Here is a 21520-nt window from a genome sequence, read left to right on the forward strand (position 1 = left end):
CTGCAAACAAGTAACACAAGTAGAAGGACTGAAATAGTATTTTTTGTAAAATGAACTTCAATCATTTTTGTCACATTTTTTTTTACAATGGGTGAAAAAAAATATAAGAAAAATGTCCCCAAATACATTTTTAAAAATGCTATCTTTTTTACATTTAATTGCCAAAAAAAAAAAATAAACAGCTTATATATTTTTAATTCATGTGTAATTTGCCTTTTATTCTAATTCATTATCATTTTAGATGAAACCTGGAAGTACATGCTTTGTAAAAGGCCTCACCAGCACTAAATCTACAAGTGTTTTGTTAGCAGACCCTTAACCACTAGAGAAGCACCAACCCAGCCGTGTCTCCTTTGATGAAGGCGCTTGTGTAATTATGTCCTGATGCGCATCTGTTATTATCTTGCGCAATGTTGCTTTTCTGCATTCCTATCCCACTGAATTTATTCCTGTCTGATATTTCTCAGGCCCTTTCTCGCTTCCTTTTTTTTAATCAGCTGAACTGCACGCGTTCACAGCTTGACTGGTACCACACAATCTGTACTATAGACATGAATAATTTTAACAGATGATAAAATGTTCAAAATCGGATTTACACTAAAGGAAGATCCTTTAAATCTAGAGCCAAATCTAGGTATACCTAAATATTACCATGGCATCATGTTGATGGGGTTTTCTTGGGTAAGCACCTGTCAAATCCTCCCAGCATTTAAATTTCCTGATTGGAGGCAAAATAACATCTTTCTTCCTTATTTTGCATGTTTGCGCGTGTGTGTGTGTGTGTGTGTGTGTGTGCATGCTTGTCTTTGTGGAACTAAACCACAAACCTATCATCCCTGTCTAAACAATTATAACTTTACATGTTGTTATGTACCTGTGATCAACGGCTGGTTGGTTGTCAATCACATCAGAAAGCACTAATGGCCCAGTCAGGTCTATCTTCTCAGGGTGCAGCCATGCCTGAAATCTAAGTATGAAGAATCTGATCTCGCTTGCTCAACCTGTTACTGAAGGAAGGGTTAAAGAAAAACGATATAGAAAGACACTGAGGACTCCGAAAGACAGATTCAAGAAGACAAGGGGGACAGAAAGAGACCTTAAAGATGTCTGTGTGAGGGAAATGGACACCGTTAAATCCAGGTATCTGTTGGGGAAGACTTGCCTGAGAATGTTTGTGTGTGTGTGTGTGTGTGTGTGTGTGTGTGTGTGGTAAAGGAGATTGTCTAAAACTAGAATCACATGTAAATAATTAAAGAATTGAGATTGTACTGGGACTTGCTGATGTAAATTGCATTTAAATCTACTTTTACATATCTTATGCTGAATTTGTTTTCAAAATTGTGTGTTATGACTTTGTGTTTATGGTATATTCAATGTTATGCCTGTATGTGTAACTACAAATGTGCATTTGCAAACAGTTTATGTGCATGTATATGGCTGTGTGTGAGTGTTTGTTCGTTCGGGGTATTTTACCCTGAATTGATGGCTGATGATAATGTTGACAAGGTGAGTCTGAGCGGAATTGGTGTATTGCCAAAAAGTGATGTCAAACGTGGGCGGATATTCAGATCTTTCTCAGAACATGTGTGTGCGAGTCTCCTGAATCACACACCAGTGTATTTTATGCCGGTGAGATTCATGCATAACTGGGGAAAAGTGACTCACCTGAATTACAGTGAATTATGAATCACTGGCGTGTAAGAATATGTGTGTTTATAAACTTCAGCTTGTCTGTGCATGGTCATGTCTCTTGTATATGGAATCCTGGCATGTAGTGTGTGTGTGTGTGTGTGTGTGTGTATTTAACACTCTATTTACTTACATTTTCGGTACAAATTATTCCTCTGAAATGAGCTAAACCTTCCTTTGGGGATAAAAATAAATGTACAGTTTTGGGAAATAAAAGAACAAGTCATCCTATAATTTAAAATGAAAAAAAAAACAAAACTATCATTCCCAGAATTCCATGTGTGATGCTGCAACATTTGATGTTTTTTTTAATATATAATTATAGTGATTATGTTAATTCAGCAGAAAATGGCTGGTGGATTTAGTGGTTTAATTTTTAAGTTACAACAAGAGTTACAAATGCATATATATTAAATATGCAATAAACACAAATATAAATTATATAATTAAAATGCTATTTGTGTAATATACTAATTTAACAGTAAAATAAAAATAATAGTATGGGATATTAATATAATATTTCTATATAATATACTACTTCCATGAATAAATATGAAGTTTTTAATAATGAATTCATTTTAATTATTAATATTTATCAAATAGGATTATATTTTATTAATGTCATTATACAGTATGTTTTCTTCTAAGGTTAGTGTTGTGGGTTATATTTAACCTATATATTTACATTTAACTTCATATAAAACAACAGAAGTCCATAATATGTCCTTATTTAAATAATCAAATGCATGGGAGGGTCAAATGTTGACTATATTTTGGGGTCCAGAAGAAGATGAACTAAGGATTGCAAAACCTCAGTTCACCTACAGGGGAGCAGCTGACAGTTCCCACGGGAAAAATGCCTTAATAACATAGTAGATAATGTCATAATGACAATATAAGTTAATACAATGTAAAATATAAAATGAAAAATAAAAAAATAGGTTTGCGCGAGGGTACAGATTGAGGGGGTAGAAGACATCATTAGCTCAATATAAAAACAGGATACGTCAATGGAAAATGATAGAAAACCCACCATGATAGAAAAACAAGTGTGTGTGTGTGGCATATGCTAGGTCAGGAGATGTGAAATGTTTCGAGATTTAAAGGTCACATCAGTGGGCTTCAAAAGTCTGGTATCAGTTCCTTCTAGTTGTGGTTTACAGTTTTTTGTGGGTTTTAAATTGTTATGTATTATGCACAGTACAGTGATAAATATAGCATAGCAGCTATTTTTGTAATTACTCAGTGCTGCTACTATTTTCTCTTCTACTTTCCCTGTTTACTGTTGCACTGTTGTTGATCTTATTCATGTGTTCCTCTTATTGTAATCCTATCTGTCTATTAGTAATCCATCAAAAAGACCGGTACTGAGCAATGTCATGGCCCCAGAGGAAACTGCCGCCGGTGACAAGAGTGACAGACAGCGGGAGGAAGAGAAAGAGGCAGACACCGACACTCCTGATGGATTTGTTGCAGTACCATCAGTCGCTCAGCGGAGGGCACAAGAGGAACACAGATACAACACTGTAGGCTACCAGGTACTGAATTCATCAGATTATATTCAGCACTGGAATTTCTTTGCATTATGCAGATGCTTTCATATAATCTGACTTTTAATGCATTTTAGATCAATAACGTGACAATCCAAAATGGTCAAAAATGTCAGGGGGTACTATACGGTTCTGAGATCATAATTACGAAAAAAGACCTCATAAAAAAATGAAATTCTTCAGAGGAAAATATTAAGTAGATAAGCATATTGTTTTATTAGCAAAAATCTCTGTCATGCGGTGCGACCGGCAAAGACAAGTGGTGCGACCAAAGTGCTGAAGAAAAAAAAAAAAAAAGGAAATGATATCAGGACCCCTAAAAATAATGTGTGTCATGGTCAATGTGTGTTATGACATGATAAGGTTAGTTCAAGGTATGCAAAATATTGTGTGGTACAACCTTCCAATATGGAGCGCTGAATAACTCAAAATTAAATAATTAAAAATGTTTTAAATATTATCATTATTATTAAATAGGCTTTAAAAAAGCACAAAAAAATCTTTACATTAATTTTTAATTCACTACGCAAATTCATGAATGACTGTCATTTGGCCCTCCATATCCCAAAACTTTATATTTATGATTTTTTTTTTCTTTGCTGAAATTGAATGGTATGTAAGTTGTTCAAAGTTGGATGCATCTATGATCCCTGGGAATCAAAGCCAGGACATTGGAGTGCTCTACTTCCAATTTTTCGTTTTTTTTTTTTAGTTTTAGATACCCCTCACACACAGATTCAGCCTAAGGTCTTTTGAATTAAACACCAATTTCCTCTGCTTTCATTCTGCAACTCTGTTCAGATGTCCAGACAGGTGAATATGCTGATCTGATTGATGCTCAAATGATTTAACCAAGTAGAACATCGAACAATGTCCTTTGGTTCTGGAATAACATTTGTATCAGTCACACTATGAGGAATGCATTTCCAGGACCAACAAAGGATGTTTTTGCAGGATCATGTTCTAGTTGGGTAAATCCTGTTGTGCTTTATAAGCAGTCACAGATTTAATCAGGCTTTAGCTGATTGCTGTCAATGCAGATTGTCATATTTATAAATTTTGGTTGTCAGAAAAAGAAGCAGAGGGCAGCTGTGGACTTTTCTACAGTGAGCAAGGGAACATCTGCCGGGGTGAAGAGCAGAGGTGCATTAAAGCAGGCACTTTTTAGCCAGGGAGTGTCTGACAAAAATGGCACATTTGAGGTAGGCCTAATTCTTTTTTTTTTGTTGTTGTTGTTGCCTGAACTGGTTCATAGTTGGATACATAGACTGATTACATTATTCTTATTCCAATCTCTCTCTCAGGAACGACCAGGTGGTGTACAGGGGCAGGTGGACGCGTTGAAACAGGTTCTGGACTTATTCAATATACCTGAGGACCTGAGGTGGACATGGGGGGAGGGAGGTACTGAAAAAGCACTGGAAAAGAGCTGGACAGACATAGTGGACTCCCATGAGGTAAAAGGGTTCAGGCTAGATGGTACACAGATTCGTCTATTGGGCATGCGCACATCAATATAGCGTAATTTTTGTCACAGTGTACAACAATAATTCGTTTTTCCATTATTGTAAGGGGTAGGTTTAGGGTTGGGGTAGGTGTAGGTGTAGGTAGAAAACTTAATTTATTGTTATCTTCCGGTTTTAGCTGTATCTCTTCTAGCCACATATGGGACAACGCTTTTTCGATGTTTTTGCGTAGGCCTACTTGTCAATACATCCACATGGCAGTTTGATACTTGTTTACGTTTTGACCAATTTAGTGGCTATTCATATGAATTCGACAGATATTTACCTTTCATATGATCTGCTTACGCCCCACTGACTGTTAGGGTTGTATATGTTATGTATTAAAAACGTATAACATTTATAAAAACATTGTATAACATTTATAAATAATAAATAACATCATATAAATGAATAAGAAATCGTCACCTTGTAAAATAGTTTACATAGCATGTTAGTGACGTCTGCCGAAAGAGTAGGCCTAACACAGAATCATGCGCAATACCAGGAATGTGCACTAACTGATTTAAAAGTTAAACAAACAAAGAAGACAGAAGAAGTGTGTTGTATGTATGTTGGAGTATTGTTGACATTCTCTATTTGTCTCTATTTCTAGTCTATGTCAAAAACCCAGCGACACCAGCAGGAGGCGCTGTGGGAGTTTATTAATACTGAGCTAACCTACATCAACAAACTCACTATTGCTACAGAAGTATGTCATAACATTACAGTTTTTTTATTATTAAGGATTTATTACAGTTTATTTGATCAGATATAGACAATCAATTCACTATAACAACAAAAATTAGAATAATAATATGTTTATGCTGAACAGATATTGCTGAACTCGTTTCTCAGTCCTTTGTATTTTCATTCATGCATTTTAAATGTATTATTTACACTCTTGCTAAAGCTCTGGCTAATGCACATCCTCTTTTCTGCACAGCTTGTGATGGCAGCACTGTCACACTGTCACAGATATGGATTCCTTCAGGAAGTATGTGCATCTCGTCTCATCTTTCACGTTTACATGGAACCTTTTTCTTAAGAATTGACCTTCTAGAGTTACATACTCAGCATATCTAAATGGCAGGCAGACGGACTACACAGCTGTATGTGACGGCAGAATTGCGGTCAAATAATGTGCCGCTCACTGTCATCTGTCTGAGATCACTCATTCTACTCATTCTATAATCTAGAGCATCGGTGATGTCAGAAATTGAAACATTTTGTACGGATAAGATGGAAAATAATTTTGCTCTGGTGTAGAGCATGTGGGCGACACCACCTGTATCAATTAATCTTTTTCCATTACTGTCTGTTCTTTCTTTCTTTCTTTCTTTCTTTCTTCAGGTCAGCCCCACAATGCTCTTTTCCAATCTTCCTTCTATCCTTGATGCACATCAACTCTTTTGGCATGAAGTAATTTATCCAATGTTACAAGAGGTCCGTCTCACTGGAAGACCATTTGACCCTCTCAGACTTGAGGCAGGATGTTTGCAGGTATGATACAACATCAATTCATGAAATTCTCAGAAATAAAGCTAAAATAGATAAATTTGTGCTTTTTTTCAATCTTTTTACCTCATTTTTTTTTAATCTGTTTCAGTTTCCTGGCCGTTTTCCTGCATACTTTGAATACTGTTTGGAAGAGGAGAGAAATGTGGAGTTTACACGCAGACAGCTTGACACAACCCCACAGTTTCACACCTATCTTACGGTGCTGAAAATCACGTTTATATGTTAAAAGCAAGGAATTATTCTATTGGAACAAAAATATTCCAATTAAGAAATAGTATCAAAGAGTGCTGATGTTCTAAATATTAGCATGATTCGGCTGTAGACATGAGGCTGCAGGTAGTCACAGTCATACTGAATATTAAAGGGGTCATATGATGCAATTTCAATTTTTCCTTTCTCTTTGGAGTGTTACACATTATAGTAGCAAAAGTTGAGTGAATTATTCAATGACTCCCTCATTAAAACAGTCACTTTATTCATTTCTGAATAAGTCAGCATTTTTAACAAATCGGTTGAATGGATGATTTGGATGACTAATTCACATCTTGCCACCTACAGGGTCACAGAAAAATGCCTAAAACGTTCAAACACATAATGCTACAAAAAGTCAAAAATCCCACTTCTGCTTCAGTCCAAAAATCAACACATTCGGAACACCACTAAACCGATGAAATTCTAGTTGTTTTTAATTTTAATATTTGCAATGTTGTCTTTTTCTGTTCTTGTTTCTCCCTTAGGTTTAATTCTTGTGCTGTGCTGAACGACAAAAATGACCAGCCTTTTAAATATTGCTAATAAATTTACCATTATGGTATATTATCCCCAAATCTTGGATTCAGTTGTTTTGTCAACTTGTTTTCTTTCATTTAGCACAGGGTTTTTATTTCTTTTTGGAACTGATTGGTCGTAGGCCTCACTGACTGAGCTTATGCAGTTTTTGGGTGAAAAAAGCACTATTTGTGGACAATTTTGGCAATGTTCACAGTGCATAACCGCAGATCAATGGGGCCTACAACCAGTCAATTTCAAATTCAAAAAGAAACACACAACCTGTGCTGAATGAAAGAAAATAAACTGATTAAAAGACTGAATCCTATATTTGGTAATTATGTAATGTAGTGAGACATTTATAATCAATTATTTGTAGGCTGGTCATTTTTGACCAGGAACGCCACAAGTGTAACAAAGTGGAGGAAAAAAATCCCCCCTCCAGAAGTACAAAAATTATACTTTTTTTTTAAAAGTTGTTATACCCTGTGTGAGCAAAATCTGTAGGTTTGAGCCCAATGCCATAACATTAAGCAGCATTTTCGGAAAATCCTCTCCAGATCTTAATGTGCAGAACATGTTTTGAAAATGTTCTAAACTTTAAAAGGAAACAGCTTTTTAGTTTATGTTAGTTAAAAAAAAATTGAAGCTAAATAAAGGCTGGAAAAAATTGTCAAATATAGACATAAAAATGGGTTGCGAGGTGTGAATTTGTTTTCCACATTTCAGATGAACTGTTTACCACACCAAGTTCCACAGCCAATGTTTTTTGCACCAGTGGACAGTATGCAAAGTAAGCAGGGTAGAAATGACTGTGAGATCGCCTGCCTTTATGGTGGTTTGACTGTAGGTGTGCTGTTTCCTGAAGGGTACATAGTAGAAATAGCTGCACATTAAGCCCTGAAATTGCTTAATTCAATTTATCTTTAATTGTCTAGCTGTACAGTAATATCAAAAAGTAAAATGTCTACATTGATGTCAACGTGCTAATGTGTGATCATTTAATCATTTAATGTAATCATTTAAGCAAAAAAAGTTTCATTAATAAATGAGTTCAAATGCACATTTCAAACCACAGATGAACATGAGCTATAGATTACAATCGAATATGTTGCATGAAGAAACATGCATGCATGATTTTCCTGATTACCTTGATGTAATCTGTTCTGCAGTGGGTGGAGAATCATCCACAGTGTGGGCGAATGAGACTGGGCGATATGCAGGCCAAACCACACCAGAGAATCACCAAGTACCCTCTTTTGCTGAAAGCTGTTCAGAAGACCACAGAAGACCAACCCACCAAAAATGCACTTGAAAGAATGGTGAGACTGTGACACAGTCGTGATGAATTGCATCATACACTGTACATTTAATTTGTACTATTTAAAAAAAATACTAAGTGCATTCATTATGAAAACGACATAAGTTACTAAAAAAGTAATCATTGGCCTTTGTGTTGTCACTTTACTAAAGCAAAATGACTTTATGAGATGGAAATTTTTTAAATTTATTTAAATATTTAATAAGTAAATGTAAAAAAAAGTCTTTCTTCATGTAATTCTATATGGACTACATCAGTGTTTCTCAACCCTGGTCCTGAGCACCCCCCAACACTGCACATTTTGTATGTCTCCCTTTTCTGACACAATAATTTCAGGTCCTGGAGTTTCTTTTAATGAGCTAATGAGTTGAATCAGGTGTGTTTGATTAGGGAGACACACAAAATGTGCAGTGCTGGGGGGCGCCCAGGACCAGGGTTGAGAAACACTGGACTAGATGATGGTGAGATCAAAAAATGGTTTAAATCTATTTGCTGTTGTTGGACAAAATACTAACATCCTTTAAGGATTTGAAGCATGATTATAATGAAATGAATAAAAAAGATTTATACTTTGCAAACACTTGTTAATTCAGTTGATGCAGCTTGTGCTGCTGTCATTAAAGCAAAAACTGGAACAAATAAAATACATTCCAATTATATTGTTATTATGAAAAGAATAATAATCAGAAGTATGAAATAGAAGAAAAATAGAGGCACTTTCACTAGTTGGTCTTAATTACAGTAGTATTATGTGTGAAATATCACACCATGAAATGATCATGTCAGATTAAAGACTATGAGAAAAGTCAAACTCTTGAGCTGCATTGCCTTTGTTATCAGCTTTGTAATCTCCGTCTCTCTATACACCTCTCACTCTCTCTCTCTCTTGAATATGAGCTGCTTGCCCAGTCTTTATTCTATCATTGAAGTTAAAGATAAAGATCTGCACCGTTTCTCACTCACTGTCTCTTTTTCTCCTGCAGTTGTACAGTGTCAATCATTTTCTAGAATCTATCAATGGCTATTTGCAACTGAAAGAAGATACTCTGGCCCTCTCTGTTGCTGCTCAAAGAATAGAGGGATGCAAAATAGAAGGTCTGAGTGAAGAAATAGACAAGGTAAACAACAACAAAATCTTGAATACCATAAATTGTACACGCTTTGCTTATATAAAAAAAGGCTAACAGAAAGATCTCAACAACAGTATGTTCGTGAGTTCTGCTGCTTTGATTTGATGAGCCCGGTGAGGGGGGTGGGACCAAATGTCATACGGAAGCAATTAATGGAAGAAACTTTGAAGGTCAGAATAAGAAAGGACACCAAGGCAAGTGAAAAGACAAACAAAGCCAATGTGATGTATTAATCATTTTTGTTTTGAAATCATAATATCAGCTTTAATTTCTGGTTATGTTAGGAGCTTGTGGTCCTGCTCTTCACTGATGTGTTGTTGATGACCAAAACTCAGAAGAAATCAGACAAGCTGAAGGTAGTGCGCCCCCCTCTGCCTCTGGAGAGAATACACTGCATTGAGCTCAAAGATGGATGTGAGTGTGAACTCTAACTCCTACATTTAACAATCTCATTTGTCAAACAGAATGTTTTAAACTGGGCTCTCATCAGTATGAAAGGACAGTTAATATGTATGGGCCATATTTTTGCTTTAATATGGCAAAATAAAACATTAAACACATTCTGAAATCTTCATATATATATTCTATACTTTAAACTGTACCAAAAACATTTGATACATCATACACTCTAAAAAATGCTGGGTTGTTTCAACCCAATTTTGGGTCAAATATGGACTAACCCAACTGTTGGGTTAAAAAGTGAATTTAAAAATGTAACCAAAATTTAACCCAACAGTTGGGTTAGTCCATATTTGACCCAAAATTGGGTTGAAACAACCCAGCATTTTTTAGAGTGTACGTATATTATCATATGCACCACACTGTGAGAAAAAAAATCTGCAGAAAAACGGAGAACGTACAGCTAATTTTCTGCCAGGACATTATCAGTTAAGTTTACAAACATTTTTTAACCCCAAAACACAATGTGTAATTTAAAATACTATCACTAAAATCAATTTCTTTACATTAACACCGCATGGGTCTGTTTTAACTGACTTTTGTGATTACTATATACAGTGTGGTCCCAAAATCTGAGAACTGAAAATCTAGGATTTTAAATTTAATTTCAACCATAAGCATATAGTTTACCATAAACAAGTTTTAGGATTATCAATAATTTTAAAAACTAAATATTTAGGAGTTTCCCACTTTTTAGGTCACTAAACAAATAAGCAAATCTGTGACATTGATCATTCAAACTCCTACTAAAGGTCATGTTTTTCTTTTCATTGAAGAAAAAGATGTCTGGACGGTGTTAAATTATGCTGGTTTTACCTCAACTTTATGCAGCTTGAGTGCTGCTGTCACTATTAACCTAATAATAAGAAAGTATTGAATTAATTGTAATATTTTAATCCAACTTTTCACTCAAATTCTTGTGCTAATACAATTTTTTTTTAAATGGTCAATGAGCCTTATATGCATGTAGAAATGTGTAAATCAGTTTGTTTTAGTTTCTATATACTGTAATGTAACAAAGGGAGTCTCAGGGAGCAAGGGTAGGATTCAATTGCAGTGTTTTTAATAAAGTGATAATCATGAAGACACAAGAAACCATGGCATAAGACAGAACTACAATCTAAACGTGTAATATACTGCAGCAAAAGCATGAAGACACAGAATGCATTACTTACAACCAGTCAGTTTCAAAATGCACATTGATTTTCCACATGGAAAAGGCTTTCAAATAGCTTTATGTAATATAGCATACTATTCTTAGCATATCAGGGCACAGCATGGCATATTACTTGATAAGCTGGTTTCTGATTGGCTTTTTGAGAATGGCTCCACCTAAGGTGTGTCAAATACCTGCTCATGCGAGTCCTGGTACATTGTCACATATGATTCATTATGATTATGTAATTGTGAATTCAAACATGCACATTACCTGAACACGGAATTTGAAGTCTGGTGCACATTATTACCTCAAGAGACTTAGAACAGAAACTTTTTCCCTATAAATATTTATTATATGAAGCTAGATTAATTCTTACACTATGTCTATTTCTCCCCTCTTTGCTCTGTCTGGTAGATTCGTTTGTGCTGGTGGAGGTTGGTGATCTAGGTTGTGCTGTCAGTGTGAACTTCCTGTCCACACCCAGTCCAGACAGCTGCGCGTCATGGGTGTCTGCTCTGCGTGAGACTCAGGTACTTGCATTCCTCTTGCAGCAAACACACTCGACACCAGTGCGACAGGATATACAAGCCCAACCCTGAAAAAATCTAATTAGTTTTTTTCCCCAAAATGAATTCTTTGTACCTTCTACTTTTGCCACTTTCCACGAATATGGTACAAAATAGGGTTTGAAAAGCTTAAAACATAAAGTCATTTTTTATGACTAGGAAAATGTTGACTGTTGATCTTAGGAGCTGCTCAGACTAATTTATAAACAATTTATTTATTTAGGTGAGTTTTATTCTCCATTTATTTTAAATGAGGTTTTGCATTTTTTTCAACCCTGTTGCCACAGATCCTAGAAATTATATTAATAATCATTGAATTAAAATCTAAATTAAATAGACAAAATATATGAAGTAATAATAATAATAATAATAAACTATACCAGAATGGGTAACAGGGTTGAAAGTAACATGGATATAAATGTAGCCTAAATTACACTGTCACACAATAAAGGCTAGTTAGACTTACAATATATTGATTTATAGTTGTTGTTAAACTTCTATTTAATAAACTAAAGAAAAATATTTTAAAATATTTCAAATGAGGTTTTGCTATATTTTTTTTTCAACCCTGTTGCCACAGGTCCTAGAAATTATATTAATAATTATTGAATTAAAATCTAAATTAAATAGACAAAGTATATGAAGTAATAACAACAACAACAACAACAATAAACTACACCAGAATAGGTAACAGGGTTGAACGTAACAGGGTTGTGAATTTAGTCTAAATTACACTGTCACTCAATTAGGCTAGTTAGACTTACAATATATTGATTTATAGTTGTTGTTAAACTTCTATTTAATAAACTAAAGAAAAATATTTTTAAATATTTCAAATGAGGTTTTGCTATATATTTTTTCAACCCTGTTGCCACAAGTCCTAGAAATTCTATTAATAATTATTGAATTAAAATCTAAATTAAATAGGCAAAGTATATGAAGTAATAACAACAACAACAATAAACTACACCAGAATAGGTAACAGGGTTGAACGTAACAGGGTTGTGAATTTAGCCTAAATTACACTGTCACTCAGTTAGGCTAGTTAGCCTTACAATATATTGATTTATAGTTGTTATTAAACTTCTTTTTAATAAACTAAAGAAAACTATTTATTGATAGTTTATTCTTATTAAGTAACAGAGTAGAAAGTAACAGGGTTGCAGATTTTTCCTACGATTAAGCTGCCACTCAGTAGGGACCTATAAGATTGTGCCTCACAAATGCAGTCAATATTACAATTTGTCGAATTTGAGAATATTGAATGATAATATTTACTTTTCTTCACTACATGCTTTAAAAATGAACTAATGTACTTGGGGGAAATCATGCAGTAATATAGGTGCATGTACAATGTGGCAAGCAGGTAATGCCTATATTACACTGTATTGACATTTTATTTATGTTTCTGGTAATTAAAATTAGTTAATAATTTCTGAGGAGAAAAACATGAGATTTGTGCATTTAATGCTTAACTAAAAAGTAATTGGAGTGTGTCATTGTATCATTGAAAGTGACTTTTATATACCATAATAGACTTTATGTGCAGTGGAGCAGAATACTGTATCAGAACGTCAAATATAGTTGAATAGTTTGTAACTATAAACTGGTTCTTGTTGATGATCACAGGCGGCCTTAGAGACCTTGAGGGAAAATGAGACCAACAAAACACTGAAGACAACAAGTACGACAGAGTTTGGTGGTTCAGAGAGACCTCCCATTCAGGACAAAATGTCTGACAAAGTCATAGAGGATCCTGATGGCCAATCAGTTTCTGATAGATCTGATAGTGATTTTGACCCAGCTGAGTTGATGAGGCTATATCCTTTCCATAGGCGCAAGTCTGAGACAGAAATGTTGATGGAAGAAGAACAAAGTAAAGTTCAGCAGCTGCCAGAGGATAGCAACTCTCCACTGATTGGTCAATCGAATGATCAGAGCCAATCAGCTCATGCGGCAAAGACTAATTCAGCTGGATTAAAAACTGAAGAAGGAAGAAAGCAGTTGGAAGAGGAAGAGGCCCCATCTAAAAAAATATCAGAAAGGCGAGTTACATGGAAACGTGGACGACGGTCATCTGTAAATTCTACTGACGTTACACAACAGGACTTACCTGTGAGAAGCCAGTCGAATGGATCATACTTGTTGATGCCTGGTGGAGATGTGGAGAAAAATAGCACTTCTATTCAATCCCTGCCAAGCACTTCTGCATCAAACAAGTCTCTAATAAGTGCATCATCATATGGGGCAACTGCAGAAACAGGGGAACCAATGCATCAGGATCCAGATGATGACTCTGAAGAAATCAGGAGAAACTATTTGTACAGTCAGTCAGGAGATGACCATGGGCTCCTCACAGAATCAGGGAGGTTCTCCAGGAAACTGAAGTCTCCTCGCCTTCGGAGGAGACGTACGAATAATTTGCAACCATCTGTTCCCTCAGATATTTCCAGCACAGATGTGAACGGATTGGAACTTACTCTCAATGCAAACTCCAGTGGAAACCAGAGAAGAGGATCCAACCCTTGCATTAAACCCCAGGATTCCCACCGAGTGCTAAAGCTGGGATCTCTAAAAAACAACCATGGAACGTTATGGAATGTTCCTGAAAAAAGATTGTCACCAGACCCTCAGACGCACTCTGAACCCGAGCAGACGCGTGATGGGAACGTTCAAATGAAACCAATCAAACTGAAGACACAGAGGAGCGCCTCCATCCCGGAGATCAGCTCCTCTCAGAGTTCCCTTCCACATTCTCACAGACGCAGCCCCTCGCCCCCACCAGGCCTGGGCCCCCAGCTTCACCCTTCTCCACTCCAGGGCCTGCTGCAGAGGGCAAAGGAACGGGAAAGAGGACGTGGACTGGGAAAAAGAGAGGGAAAGAAAAAAACTTTATCTCTACAAAATTCTCCTACTGTTTCTGCCTGTCCATCACCGTCGGTCAGTGAAGGAGAGAGAGAGGCAGAAAGAGAGGAATCGGCAGTAGCCGGTATGATATCTACTCATGGATGGATAGAGGGGAACGTGGATGGAAGTGAGGATGAGATGAAAGAGAGGTGAGTCTACAGGTTGTCTCCTCTTCTCATTGAGTCACTGCTAAATGTGAAAGCACAATCTGAAAACAGTTCTTAACAGGGTTGTATCATGAAGAATCACATTTTTTTCGTGATCTTCTGAGATGAAAGAGTTTGTTGTACTTTAAAAACATCAGATGGCGTCATGCAACCATTTTTGGGGAACCGGATTCTGTTCTGGCTACTTATTCTAAAAATGCAAAAAAATCTATTTAAATCCCAACCTAACATATTGTATGATGTTGTTGTTGTTTTAACTGGACTAACAGTGATCACCTTGTTTTTTAGCATAGATATAGCTTTTGCATTTTAATAGTCAGTAATTTTGTGTTAATATGTGTTAATAAGTGAGGGATGATAGGTCATGATGCCGGGATTTTCAGTTTATTTTCAGATACATGGCCCACTAAGGTAAAAGTAAGATTATATATATTTAATTAAATTAATTTGTTGATTATAATAGAATGTTTGAAATTTAACTTTGTATAATATACAATATCATTTATAATTTACATAGAAAGGAAGCATAGCAGCAAAAAAGGGTGCATAAATATGTGATATGACCCCTATAAATCCTACTGCATCTGTCGAGTTTAAAACTCAACTTTGAATGTGTATTTGTGTGTGTGTAATTTTTTTTGTTTAAGATATAAATATTCTTTCCTTTTAAATTAACCCCAAAAATAACCTTAACTGTCCAGTGGAAAATCAATCATTTTCATTTTAAGTATATTTGTTCCATTTGTGAGATATGACTGTAGAGCGTACTTACTGTGTTGCGGAACTTGACAGTTTCATGTGCGTTATTTCTTCTCTCTGCCCACACGCACAATTCATCTGTGTACTGTTACATAAAATTCTTTCTAAATTATTACATTCAATAATTGGAAATGGAAATTGTACTCAAATTTGACAACATCATTGTCCTAAAATGATATATTAGCACTTGTTACTTCTTTTGGATTATAGACAAGTTAGTTCTTCATTAGGACCATTAGGAGTCAGGCTTTCCTCTGAAAAATAATTGCATGCAATGATATTGCACTTAGAACACAGGGTCATATGATGTTGCTAAAAAGAACATTATTTTGTGTATTTGGTGTAATGAAATGTTTATGCGGTTTAAGGTTAAAAAAAAACATTATTTTCCACATACTGTACATTATTGTTTCTCCTCTATGCCCCGCCTTTCTGAAACGCGTCGATTTTTACAAAGCTCATCGGTCTGAAAAAGCGAGGTGTGCTCTGATTGGCCAACTATCCAGTGCGTTATGATCGGCCGAATACCTCAAGTATGTGACAGAAATGTTAAATGTGACAAAATGCTCTAGGAATCGATTTTGCTTGACAATCCTCATAAGGCTGCGGTTCTCTCGGTTGGTTGTGCATCGTGATGTAGATATGTGGGGGCGTGTTAGAACAAGCCGTTTTAGGTAGGCGTGGTTGACTCTTAACTTTTATAAAGAATACCTCTTTGAATTTGAGACTTTAGTCTTTGCAACTTTACAGATCTTCTTTATGCACCAAGAGCTTGTAACACTCCAGAGAGAAAGGAAAACTTGAAATCGCATTATATGACCCCTTTAATAACTCATCAAAAGCTATGTAATGCTCAGTACTGATGAGTTAATGTACATATTAGAAACACATGAATTAAATTTGCATGGCATTTCATATTATTTGAATGCAGCTTGAGCTTTTATATTCATGTTTTCAATTAGGGGTCTGTGAACCCCTGAGGGTCTTTAAAGGTGGTCTGTGGTAAAAAAAAAAATAATCTTGACATTTCTAAATTTGAACACTACTTCATAATCACTACTTACAAATCTAAAAATGTTTTTTTATATATATATAAAAGGTCTTTAAAGATAGAAAACTGCATTTTTACTATATATATATATATATATATATAAAATTTTAGTTAATAATAATCAAATGTATTCATTATTTTATTATCACCCCTTTTTTGCTAAAAATGACATTTTACTGCAGTGAAAAAAAAGTGTCAGATTTCTTTGAAACAATTTTCACTCACAAATAATTACAAAGAAACACCAAGTAACACAGAACTGAACATTAAATTTTTAAGGAAAAAGACTAGAATAGGATTTTCTTGTAAAGATTGTTTTGTTTTATTTACAAATTTGAAAAATCATTTTCTACAGTGTAGAGAAGAAAGGACATTAACCTTTACTTTTTTGAAGACATTTCCCTATAAACCACTGTTCTCTCCCTTGAAGCAATAATGTCCTAGAGGGCATCAGCGTGGACTGGCCAGGCTGGTGTTTTGATGATGAGGAGGTGTTTGACTTTGAGGACTTTGAAGATGAAGACTGGTTTGACAAGAAGCTGACCACAAATGAGCCCAGGAGGTCCAAGACGAAACCATCAGAGAGGCCAGATGAAACAGAATGTAGTGAGGTGTAGTCTATTAAATGTGTAAAAAGTGTTTGGAGAAATGTAATATATAAAGTTATTTTGTGTTGTTTAATGATTATGTAGCATGACTATTATAGTCAAATATATCTGAGTGATACATACAGCCTGTACATGTTTTTTATGACAGATCGATTAATATTGTGTCTATTGTTATTATTATATTTACTTACATTTATCTGTGTACAGAATGTTTTCTCTGTATAGCGATATTAAGAACCTGTTTATAATGTATTTACTGTGCAAAAGAAACAAAAATAAATTAAAACATGAGAAATGAAGTATGTTTTCCCTTTATTGCTTTATTTACATAGATTTTAAATTCATATTTGAAAACATAATTGCACCAAAATTAGTTTTTACAAAATGTATACATTTATATTTCAGTGATATATTTACAGTTTAAATGGACTGCTACAATTGTCTGCATTTAAAACACACTCACACACACATCCACATAGGCACACACACACACACACACGTTTACACACACACTGGTTTGGGATCTCCGACACAAGCTTCAGCCATTTTTGGCCTGCTCCTCTCTCTCTGCTCTCGTTCAGTGGCGGCCTGATGGACGATGGTTTCCATCGCAGGGTAAAGAAGGATCATCTTCTTCTGTAAGGAGTAATAAATTAGATGAATATGAGAGACGAGATGCAAATAACCCACACTAAATCTATTTTAGAGAGCTGTCTTCTGCAGCATTGAAATATCAGTATCAAGTAAGCATGAAGCAATGCATTATTAAATCAAGACTTGAGGAGACTGAAACATACCCGCCGATAGTTTCTGTACATCTGGAACAAAACCACGAATATCGCCAAGAAGAAAAACCCTAATCCCATCACCATAGCGGTTTTGTTGCCAGAACTTGAATTTTCGCTCTTTACAGCACCTGGAAAAAATGAACAAAACAGAGAATCAATCAAAAGGTACTGCTTCTAAATCTGCTCCTAATTAAAATTAGACTAATTTATGTATTTTTGTAATGACTTCACAGCATGCTACTTTTATTAATTGGTATGCAAATGCTTATGCAAAGATCATTTACTGTAATATAACTGCTCTACCTACCCATCACATGAAGTTCATAAGTCGCGTTCCCCAGAACTCCATGCTTCCCATAGTAGCGGCAAACCCATTCACCAGCATCTTTCTCATTCACTTCTTGAATCCTGAAGCTCTTTGTCCTTTGAACAGAGGTCACCGTTTGAGTGTCGTTTGGGCCGTAAACACGGAGCCACTCATAGGAAGTGATCTGGCTGGAGTTGCTGAGATGGCAGGTTAGGGTCACGGGTCCGTCACCACCGGATGATGAGGATCTCAAAACTAAACAGAATTCAGAGAGAACTTCAGCATTCAGCAAATTCAGAATACCACAAACCAGAAGTTATTAGGTTATATAAAGTTAATAAAGTTATTATTACAATTGTATTTACAATTGTATACATATATTATTATTATATTAAAACTATATATCATTTTATGTAGCCACTTCACCCAGTATTCTGCGTGTTCTAGTGATATATTATTCTTCTCACCTCGAGCTACAACTAGCTCCATCCTTCTTTGTACTTTATTACTCTCTCCATTCAATCCCTTCATCATTCCTGAGCATGTATACATCCCTTCATCTCCATCCTCCACTCTCTGTATAGTAGCTGATGCTGAGGGCCCAGCAGACTCGTGGAAAGATGCAGCGAGAGGAAGAGGAGAGTGTGATGTTGTGGAGGTTCTGTTCCACATCACAGTGTATGGGATTAAACCATCAGTAAAGATGCAGGGCAAGGAGACGGAGGAACCGACAGCAGTGTACACCACTGAAGAGTTATCCTGAGGAGTGACGATTCCTGGAAAGCCAACGGGTAACGGTGGATGAGCAACTCTTGCAGACATTATTTGAAAGAAAAAGCAGGTTTTTTTTTTTAAACGGACGCTCACCTTTGACCTGTAGGGATGTGGTTGCCTCTACCACTCCACCATTGTATGCAACCTGACAGGTCCAGTCTCCTCCATCTTTTTCAGACACGTTGGAGAGGCTGGTTGTCCTTGTTAATTTGCCATTTCGTTTCCAGTTCATTTGTACAGACTGTGTCCCAGGACTGACATGGCACGTAGCCTCCGTTATTAAGCCCTCAACCACTACGGCAGGAGAAAATGATGCTGCGGAGAAAGAGAAAATATTACCGATAAGGCTTCCAGATGACTTAACAAAGAATAAGTGACTATTCTTGGTTATTACCTCTTACAACTCTGAGATTGATGACCTTCGCCATCCGAATCTTTCCCTCAACTTCACAGACGTACTTTCCTCCATCTTCGATTGTCGCTTCAGCGATGTGAAGGCTGTAATCAGCCTTTCCGAAATTCGGGACGGGACAGTTAGCACGTGGTGGGTCTCTGACCGGACGAAACTCTAACCCGCTCTTCTCTCGCCGCCAAACTGTCTTCAGGACACTAGGAAATTGAGAAAGAGAGCGAGATATTAAAATGCTGATTGTCAGGTTTTGGATAGTTGTGTTTATGGATGGATGGATGGATGAAATGTTCTTACTTTCCAGCTATCCTGCTCCAGTAGACTGCAGTAGGATGTGAGAGCGCAGAAGTCTCATCTATACATGGCAGCACTGCTACAGAACCATGAGCTACAAAAACTTCATGTTCCTGACACTGAGCACCTGCAGAACACAGAAAGATGGCACATTTAAATCTACACAAAGAATTTAAAACTAGGTGAGAGAGATAAATCAATATTTTACTCATTCACTGTACTCTAAAATGACATGCTCACCTTCAAAAACCAGTGCTAACCCCAGAATCACCAGAAACGGTTTCTTATTCATTTTTAGCTCTTCCAAGCAGATGTTTCTTTTTCTTTTATCTTCTAGTTTTCCCCTAAAAACCCTTGTGCGTTTAATCCCGTCTCTCAGTTCATGTTTGCCGTCTCTGGTCTTTGTTCTTGATTATATAGTGTTGTGGGTGGTTGCGTGGGTTGCAGTGTGGTCAGGAGGAGTTGCTCGCTGTAGGTAGTTCCTCTTCTTCTCTGCTTCTCAACATCACATGACTTCTGAAGATGCATGTAGAGAAACTGTTGATGTGCGGTCTGACTGACGTACTTTGGAAAAAGTTAGAGAGAAAGAGACATGCTCAGAGAGTTATAGAACGAGGGAGAGGCAACTCTTGGGGTTGAATTCTCCCACGGATTCACCAGGTCTATCTTGAATTTTCTCTCACCACGTGAAAAAGTTGATCTGAAAGTATGTCAAACTTCAAAGAATGGAAACAAATGTGTTGATATAAAACAAAAAAACAAAAAAAGTAACATGGAAAATTTACACAAGCAAGAATGTCTGTGTTTATAAATAATTAGTGTACTACATTTTATTGTGTATATATATATATATATATATATATATATATACACATTTGTAATTGGTACACTAATTATTTATAAACACAGACATTCTTGCTTGTGTAAATTTTCCATGTTACTTTTTTTGTTTTTTTGAGATTTGGAAAGGCACACACATCTTAACAAAAGGTCTAACAGCTGAAAATGCATATTAGAGCAAAGACCAAGCCCTGATATAAAAAAAAAAAAAAAAAAAAAAACCATATATATATATATATATATATATACACATTTGTAATTGAATTTATCTGCATGGCGCTTTACACAATGCATATTGCTTCAAATCAGCTTTACCCAAAATGCATGCACTGTAAGAAAAAAAATACATAGAAAACTAGAGCAGAAAATTACAAGTACATTTTCTGTTAAATTTACAGACATTTCCTTCAACCCTAAAACACCACACAACGCAATGAGTCTGAAAATATGGGTAGAACACCTGTAAAAAAAATACACAAAATTCCTTCACATTAACATATTAGGCTGCATTTTTATAGAGTTTTTTAGAGTGTGTATGTATGTATATATTATCATTAGCAGTAGTATTTGATATTGTAATTTTATTTGCACATTTACGTATTTGCATACTGTATACTTGCCAACATTTTCTATTGCATGCAAAGACAGCATAAATAGATAACAAACAGAAATAATTTAGCCAACATATAAATAAGTTATGCTGTTTTAGCATGCAAGAAAAGTCATGCCTAATTTGAGGATATATAAAGAGGCATAGGGAGAATCAATAAATTATGAAGAATTGTAATTATAAAGAATGGAATCATGTAATCAATAAAAAATTTACTGTATTCTGATTACAAGTATTTTAAAATGTAATTTAATCTAATTACAAGTACTTAATTTTTGGAATCTGATTATGTAATCCAGATTAAATGTAATCAGTTACTACCCAATTCTGTATATATATAT

General features: G+C 35.6%; 2 protein-coding genes across 2 annotated transcripts; one reads left to right on the forward strand and one right to left on the reverse strand.

The window, feature by feature from the left end:
* Positions 1-220: 220 nt before the first annotated feature.
* On the forward strand, positions 221-17260 carry LOC107748912 (uncharacterized). Its single transcript, XM_016563923.1, has 15 exons — positions 221-1140; positions 3035-3227; positions 4310-4441; positions 4544-4696; positions 5358-5453; positions 5688-5738; positions 6095-6244; positions 6351-6461; positions 8203-8352; positions 9335-9469; positions 9556-9675; positions 9766-9895; positions 11514-11629; positions 13295-14721; positions 16980-17260. The coding sequence occupies exons 1-15, from the start codon at positions 974-976 to the stop codon at positions 17164-17166; spliced, it is 3318 nt and encodes a 1105-aa protein (XP_016419409.1). The 5' UTR covers positions 221-973; the 3' UTR covers positions 17167-17260.
* Positions 17261-17527: 267 nt separating this feature from the next.
* Positions 17528-20070, reverse strand: LOC107749292 (hemicentin-2-like). Its single transcript, XM_016564406.1, has 8 exons — positions 19970-20070; positions 19733-19856; positions 19421-19635; positions 19120-19341; positions 18720-19028; positions 18253-18507; positions 17955-18073; positions 17528-17793 (listed from the first exon to the last, which is right to left on the reverse strand). Exons 1-8 carry the CDS (start codon positions 20019-20021, stop codon positions 17659-17661), a joined length of 1431 nt encoding a protein of 476 aa, XP_016419892.1. The 5' UTR covers positions 20022-20070; the 3' UTR covers positions 17528-17658.
* Between the last annotated feature and the right edge of the window lie 1450 nt (positions 20071-21520).

Source organism: Sinocyclocheilus rhinocerous, unplaced genomic scaffold (assembly GCF_001515625.1).
Source record: "Sinocyclocheilus rhinocerous isolate Xijiao unplaced genomic scaffold, SAMN03320098_v1.1 scaffold491, whole genome shotgun sequence".
Classification (NCBI taxonomy): domain Eukaryota; kingdom Metazoa; phylum Chordata; class Actinopteri; order Cypriniformes; family Cyprinidae; genus Sinocyclocheilus; species Sinocyclocheilus rhinocerous.

Bases quoted from the DNA above. Each gene is read 5' to 3' on its own strand.
- LOC107748912 (XM_016563923.1), top strand. From the start codon at position 974: ATGAAGAATCTGATCTCGCTTGCTCAACCTGTTACTGAAGGAAGGGTT. The intron at 4,697-5,357 runs GTAAAAGGGTTC...CTCTATTTCTAG, and splicing joins ACATAGTGGACTCCCATGAG to TCTATGTCAAAAACCCAGCG. The intron at 8,353-9,334 runs GTGAGACTGTGA...TTTCTCCTGCAG, and splicing joins AAAATGCACTTGAAAGAATG to TTGTACAGTGTCAATCATTT.
- LOC107749292 (XM_016564406.1), bottom strand. From the start codon at position 20,021: ATGAATAAGAAACCGTTTCTGGTGATTCTGGGGTTAGCACTGGTTTTT. The intron at 19,342-19,420 runs GTAATAACCAAG...CTTTCTCCGCAG, and splicing joins CAATCTCAGAGTTGTAAGAG to CATCATTTTCTCCTGCCGTA. The intron at 19,029-19,119 runs GTGAGCGTCCGT...TTGGCTTTCCAG, and splicing joins CACATCCCTACAGGTCAAAG to GAATCGTCACTCCTCAGGAT.